This window comes from Pteropus alecto, unplaced genomic scaffold (genome assembly GCF_000325575.1).
Source record: "Pteropus alecto unplaced genomic scaffold, ASM32557v1 scaffold761, whole genome shotgun sequence".
Lineage (NCBI taxonomy): Eukaryota > Metazoa > Chordata > Mammalia > Chiroptera > Pteropodidae > Pteropus > Pteropus alecto.
Window position 1 is genome coordinate 288,052 of NW_006431558.1, and position 7,435 is coordinate 295,486.

Here is a 7,435-nt window from a genome sequence, read left to right on the forward strand (position 1 = left end):
TTCCTCATGCTGCCCCTTCGTAGTCAGCCCCTCCCCAGCCCAGACACACGCGGATCTGCTCTCCCCCACTGCAGTTCTGTCTTCCCGAGAGACATATAAATGGAATCACACAATACGCAGCCTTTTGAGTGCCTCCTCTTTCACTGCAGCATGAAGCATTGAGCATAAAGCTTTGTTGCCTGTGTCAATAGCCTGTTCTATTCTGTTACTGAAGGATGTTCCATTGTAAGGATGGACCCGAGTTTGTTTTACACTCACCCATTGAAAGACAGTTGGGTTGTTTCCAGCTATCGGTGATTATAAATCAAGCTGCTATAAACATTTATGTACAGGCTTTTCTGCAAACGTAAATCTTCATTTCTAAGTATGCAGCAGTGGAATTGCAGGGTCATATAGTGGTTGCACGTTTAGTGTTTTAAGAACCACCAAATTTTTCCAGAGCCACTGTACCATTTTTGAATTCCCACCAGCAGCAGCATCCGAGGGGGCCAGTTTCTCCGCATCCTCCCCAGCACTTGATATTGCTGGTGTTTTCAGTTTAGCTGTTCTAAAGCTGGCATTGTGAGCCGAAGTGCAGGCTTTGAACCCAAGCATCTGAGCGTCGTAACGGCTGCATGGTGCTGCCTCCTTTTCTTGGCAGAGCCATTTTCTAGAGCTAAAAGAAGCAGCTGGGCTGGGAAAACTAGGTTCATCTAGAAGACGGAGTTTCGCTGAAGTCATTGCCGCCTGCTCCAAAAGGTTGCGCTCAGGAGGAAATGCCACAGGCAGGAGGGCGGCATTCGGGGGCAAGAGGTGGCTCTGTCCTCAGACCCAAACTCGACCACTTGTCAGTTGGGTGGCCCGAGGCTCGCTGAGCCCTAGCTGCATCATCTTGTGAATGTATCTTGGAGCTGTGGTGTCCCCTGGAGCCGTGGCCAGCCAGAAGAAAGTTCCAGCAAAGTTCGCCTTAGCCCCTCACAGTTGACTCACTCTTGCTCTTCGACAGTGGAAGAGGCGTCACAGGGACCCCGATGGAGAAACAGTTATTTCAGGGAGCAGTCCAGAGGACTTGGGCGGCTCGCGTGGCCTCAGTTTCCTCAACCACCAAAAGGGATCGAGAATATGATCCCATATTGCAGCCTGAGTAATGAAGGATATGATGCCTTCCCAGAACGTTATTCAGCAAGAAAAAGAAAGAAGGTCTCAAGTCATAAAAAGACACGCAGGAACCTTAAATGCATATTGCTAAGTGAAAGAATTCACTCTGAGAAGACTACATGCCGTTTGATTCCAACCACATCACATTCTGGAAAAAGCAAAACTATGGGGACATAAAAAGAACAGGGGCCTTGTCTACAGCCATGCCACCCTGAACAAGCCCAAACCCGTCTGATCTCAGAAGCTAAGCAGGGTCGGGCCTGGTTAGTACTTGGATGGGAGACCACCTAGGAAGACCAGGCGCTGTAGGTGTAAAAAATTAAAAAAAAAAAAAAAAAAAGAGATTCTAAGCTGACAAGGTCCTTGCAATCTATGAGGTCAACCAAGGGTTGCCTCCCTGCCCAATAAATAAATAAATAAATAAAAATAAAAACAAATGAACAAACAAATAAAAGAACAGTGGTCTCAAGGGTTCAGGGGAAGGAGGGTTGACTAGAGGATTTTTTAGAGCAGTAAAACTATTCTGTATGATACCACAATGGTGGATACATGTCATTATACACTTGTGCAAACCCACAGAATGTACAACACCAAGGGTGAAATCTAACGCGGACCACAAACTTTAGTTAATAATAATGCATCCATTTTGGTTCATCAGTTGTAACAAATGTACCTCACTCAAGTAAGACGTCATAATAGAGGAAAGTGTCTGGGGGAAGGAGATATATGGAAACTTTCTGTATTACTTGCTCAATTTTCTGTAAACTGAAACCTCTCTAAAAAATAAAGCCTATTCATTTAAAAAAGAAACAGTGCCTCTCCTTCTCTTTACCCCAGCCTCACTAGCCTCTTGGAGTTCTTTGAAGAAGATATCTAGAAAATCAAGTAAACATGAGTGTATACGTTTTCCCCTAACATTTTACAAAAGGGGGCTTCCTATACACACCGCTTTGCACCTTGTTTTCCTTATTCCAATCTGTTCCATATGTGCTACATAGATGTTGTTCTCATGGTTTCTTTTATTGAAACATAATTCTCATTCTTTTTCACAGCTGCATAGTATTCCACTGGACAGAAAGAGTAGAGCCAGCCCTATGTGCATAGCCATTACCAATCCTGGCTGTGTAGTCAACACGGCCACTTGTCCTCATTGTTTTCCATGTAAAGACTAGATTTTTAGAAGTAGACTCTCTAAGTCCAAAGGTTCATGGGTTTATAATTTTGAAACATCCAGCCTATTTGTCCTCCATTTCACATTTACTTAAGGACACCTCTGCCAGCGACAAATGTGAGAATCAGATCTTCCTAAAATAAATCGGAAGGCATCCCTACCTCGCCCTTCACCTCCGCCACTGCTCCCCACTGGGCTATGCCCAGGCCTCATGGGAGACCATGAAAGACCTGGGCCTGCAAAACCATCACCCTCCAGTCTCACCCTCTCCTCTCTGCCTCCCACAAAGGGAACTTCTCCTTCTCTTCTCCATCTTTACCTTGCTAGCCCCTCTGCCCAAAACTCCATCCCTTTCTGATTATGCCTGGTCAACACCCACTTGAATTTTAGGTCTCAGCACTGACATCGCCTCCTTCCAGTAGCCCCCCATGCCTGGCATACAGCAGATGCTCAATAAATACTGGTGGAATGAATGTATGAATGAATGAGTCAGGAAAAGGGAGAGAACAGGCTTACAGGACAGATGAGGGGGTCTGTAGGCCACAGGGAGGGGTATGTTTCCCTCACAGGGCAATTGGGAGCCACAGCAGGCTTTAAGCAGAGGAGAAGCATGATGGGAAATTCCTCTTACAGGGGCACCTTTTGTGACATGGGCCCTTAACAGTGTAAGTTTGTAAATGCATACACATACAATAAAACACCTCGATGATAAAGGAAATCCATTACAAACCCATTACTTTGGGATACAGTTATCAAAATATGTTTTAATTTTGATGAAATTTGTGTATCTTTCTAAACACACTAAATAGCGAGGCCGAGTGGCAGATCTAGTGACTGTTTCATCATAGAAGCAGAATGAATGTGAGTGATGAGAGTTTTTCTCCTCCAAATTCACAGACCCTCCTGACTTCTATTTGAAGACCTGTTGGGTGTCTGAAGACTCTGATGAAGACTCCCAGGACTTTGGGATGTGGTGAGAGCAAAACTAGACAGAGGCGTCACCGAGGGGGATAAGGAGTGATTTCCAGGGACAGTGGATCAGCATCCAGACAGACAAGCTTCCGGTGGCTGGGCCATCTGTTCAAAGACAAACAGGAAGCCTGTGGCCTGCCCCTCTGGCCTCTCTGGGCCCAGCCTTTGTTTCTGTGATTTAAACTCCCAAAGGCAGGACACCCCATTCGGTTTCGGGCTTCCTTCCCCCGCTCCAGAAGTAGCAGAAAAAACAATCTGACAAGGCAGCATCTCCCCAGGTTCTGTGCTCAGAGTCCCCTTGGTTCTGTGTTTTCATGACAACACCTCTTGAGCCCCCATCACAGCCCCAGCAAGCCAGCTCAGAGCGTACCATCCACATTTCACAGATGAGGAAACTGGAGCCCAGCATGGCCCCAGGTCACCCAGCCTGGCTGTGGCCAAGCCAGGACTGGAATCCAGGTCTCTTTGGACTCCAGGTCTTGCTTGTGACCGTTCCTACTCTGAGCTCACCACTGACAGCAAGACATCCATTCGTTCATTTATTCATTCATCAAGTGATTTGCCAAGTTGCCAAAATGCATCTGAAGAATCAGGGGAGTGGTTTCCCCTAACACAATGGATGACCCAGTTCAAGTCCTATGACTCCAATGTTTGATTTTAGGCCAATGGCTGCTCCTCTCTCAGCCTCAGTTTCCCACACCTGTAGGTCGATGACCAGGGATGATGACACCGCCTCTGGGGTTAGTTGGAGCCTGCCGACCGTCAGGAGACACTTACTGAATAGGCATCCCTTGCACCTTTCTCCCCGCCACCTCACCTCACCTGCTTCCTCCCCACACTCACCTCTCCTTGTGGTGAGAAGTTCGCTGCCTGTGGGCAGGAAAGCTGGGGGCAGGGCAAGAGTCCTGGGCTGGGTGGTCTTGTTATTCCCACCACAAGCTCCAGGGGGCAGTGGGCACCCACATTTAGTCCCCCCACTACCACCACCACCACCACCTGCTGCCCGCACCCCTGTTTGGGAAGCGAGGAGTTGATCACTCTGCCACCAGGCCGGGTCCTCCCACCACCCTGATGGCGGAAACGGGAGGCACCAGGGGACAGGGAGGCATCAGGGTCCTCTGGCCACTAGATCCCTGTCCCATTCTGCCTCATTCATTCTTTCTCGAGCACCTATCACAGTCCTCTGCTGGGTGCTGGGGACACAGCGGTGACAGAAAAATTCTTGCTCTGATAAAACTGACATTCAAGTGGGGAAACGGACAACATGGAACCACACAGTTTCAACCGAGGGTGGTTAGGGCTGTGTTGGAAAACCCAGGGCCCAGTGGGAGGGGGCCCGGAGGAGGTATGGGCCCGGCCTGGGCAGGAGAGGCGATCCAGGAAGAGGAGTTCATTCATGTAACGAATCGAGGGGATGTCTACAGCCATGCTACCCTGAACAAGCCTGATCCCGTCTGATCTCGGAAGATAAGCAGGGTCGGGCCTGGTTAGTACTTGGATGGGAAACCACCTAGGAAGACCAGATGCTGTAGGTGTAAAAAATTAAAAAATAAGTGATCGTACGCTGACAAGTTCCTTGCAATCTGTGAGGTCAATCAAGGGTTGCCTTGCCTAAAAAAAAAAAAAAGCAGGAGAGGTAGAGGAAATGGTGCTCCCAGCAGAGGATATGGCCTGTGGTAGGGTCTAGAAGCAGCTGCATACACATCTTCCCCCACCCCGCCCCCCGCACACATACACACACACACAGAGAAAGATAAGAAAACACATTATAACGCCACACTGATTCCAATAGTGAAGTCCTGGAACAAGCACTGACAGCAGATCAGGAAAACAAAAGAGAGAGGCCAGAAATAGATATTTATGGAGTGTCAACTATGTGCCATGTGCTGGGGACCTCTTGGAGACAAATAACCTAGCCACTTGGATACAGGGCATGTAACGGAGGACATGAAGTCAGCTGTGGGAGGCAGGATGTCCAAGGTGAGATTTAAGGGATGGAGAAGGGGTCAGATGAGGAGCAAGTAGAACGGCATTCCAGGCAGAGGGACCAGCACTCAGCATCAGTGTGAAGAGAGATGGTCTTCAACTCCAACCATTGCTCACGCAGATGTTCAACTTGCCAGCAAGTCGATCTGTAAGAACCCACCCACTTCTGGCCATCTCCTCAGGCCTACCCCTGCCCAGCCTGGTCATCATCTGCCTGAATCGGTACAGTCCTTCCTCCCAGGTCTGCAGGCTCCCACGCAGCCAAAGGAGGCCAAAGTCCCCACCAAGCCTGGCCTATGTTTGAGCAGCTGTCTGGGTTACCCCAGTCCCGCCTGGCTGAGTCAGGCCCATATGTACCCTGAAGAGGAACTGCCTCGTCGATCAGGTCTGGCAGGCACTGGGGTGGTGCTGGGCTCCAGGCAGCCGGGCAGGGCTTCTACTCGGAGAGACCATCGCAGTCATGTTTCCACAGGACTTGGAGTTGCTTCAGCATGGAATCAGCCCCCATGAAGCCTGGTGCTCCTAGTGTCCGTGCCTCGTGCTATGTCTGACCACAAGCTGTCCTGGAGCAGATGAGGAAATGGAGACTCGAGAGGTTAAGACATTTACCCTGGGTCACACAGCCCGGCCCGGATTAGGACCTGGCTGGTATTTAGAGACAAGCACTTTGGGGTCAGGTTCCCTGGGTCACAGATCTGGAATCACAGGTCTGACACTGATTCACTGGGGGAAACGGGGCGAGTCACTCTGCCTCTCTGGGCCTCAGATTCCTCATCTGCAGGAGGGAGATGATGATGGCCACCCCCGTGGGAAGGGGAACAGCACACGCAAAGGTGGAGCTGTGTGCCAGTGTTTAGGGAAACATCGAGGAAGTGGCAGCTGGAGTGTGAGGAAGGGAAGACGGGAGGACAGGGAGGTGACAAGGGCAGATCGTGCAGGGCCTTGTGGGCCACGGTAAGGACTTTGGCTTTTATCCTGAATGAGGTGGGAGCCGTGGAACATTCTAAGCAGAGGAGGCACACGGCCTGACTCAGGTGTTCCCAGGCTCCTTCTGGCCACTGAGGGGGTAACAAACTGTGCAGGGCGAGGGCAGAACCAGGACGCCAGGCATGATGGAGCTGGACTGGAATGAGGCAGAGGGGTGGGGAGAAATGCGCCAACCTTTGCTCATTTGCACATTTCCTGTTTAGCCTGCTCCCAGCAGCATGAGACTTGAGGTAGGTACTTTAGCCTGGGAGGCTGCAGGTTGAGGTAAGGATGACTTGGGGTGGGGCACAGCAGGGAGTGATTGGCAGGGTCACAAATGGCATCTCCCATGCCAACGTGGCTGGACCACTCTGGCAGGTGTGTAGGCTGCTGACACACATGTGCACGTGTCACATGCCAGGCTGGGACCAACCCTGCTGTGCCCTCCTCGGCCTAGGGCTAAGTGGCAGGGTATGAGGGTTCCCCCACAATCCAGGCCTCTCTCCTGAGAGCTCAGGATCTGACGCTGATCCACTGGGCAACTGGGGCAAGTCGCTGCTTCTCTGGGCCTCAGTTTCCTCGTCTGTGAAAGAGGGATAACAACAGCATCCACTCACGGGAAAGGGTGGTAACAGCACATGCGAAGGGAACAGCTGTGCTCTAGTGTTTCTCAGTTTCACCTCTCCCTAGGACGAGGCTGGAAGGGCCATCAGGAGGAGGAATCTGCTCCTGAGAGACAGAGGTGAGCAAGGCATCGGCACATTCAGAACGAGTGGCGCTGGATAATTCTCCAAGACTGCTGCGTTGGGGCGGGGAGAGGGGCCACTGGGGAGAAAGCTGAGACCACAGAGGAGCCAAAACAGCCCCACATCAGGCCTGGGCAAGCGCCCGAACACCTCTGTGCCTCAGTTTACTCATCTGTAAAATGGGAGAAACGAGAGTTCTGGTCACACATGTGAACCGCAGGGCAGCGTTTAATAAACACTCGAGATTATACTCATCTGTAAAATGACTCGAGATTATACTTATTACGGTGACTACGGTTATTATTAGTCAGAAGGCAGAATAAGCCTCCCCCGGAGTCCGAGACCCCGCCCCCACACCACCCCGGGTCTCAGTCCCGGCTCCGCTGCTCCCCTCTCCCCGCGGAACTTCAGTTTTCCCATTTCAGCCCCAAGGGCGCGGGGGCGACAGGGGGACCGC

At 50.8% G+C, this 7,435-nt stretch overlaps 1 protein-coding gene and 2 pseudogenes across 1 annotated transcript in view; all 3 read left to right on the forward strand.

The window, feature by feature from the left end:
- Window positions 1–1,330: 1,330 nt before the first annotated feature.
- LOC112471673 lies at window positions 1,331–1,449 on the forward strand (annotated as a pseudogene).
- A 3,247-nt stretch (window positions 1,450–4,696) lies between these two features.
- On the forward strand, window positions 4,697–4,815 carry LOC112471671 (annotated as a pseudogene).
- Window positions 4,816–5,251: 436 nt separating this feature from the next.
- The window catches only part of DOCK6 (dedicator of cytokinesis 6), a 41,716-nt gene continuing 39,532 nt past the window's right edge, over window positions 5,252–7,435 (forward strand). The window contains exons 1-2 of the mRNA XM_025040022.1: window positions 5,252–5,260; window positions 5,388–5,488. Coding sequence (XP_024895790.1) covers window positions 5,252–5,260; window positions 5,388–5,488 — 110 coding nt within the window. The remainder of the gene's footprint in view (window positions 5,261–5,387; window positions 5,489–7,435) is intronic.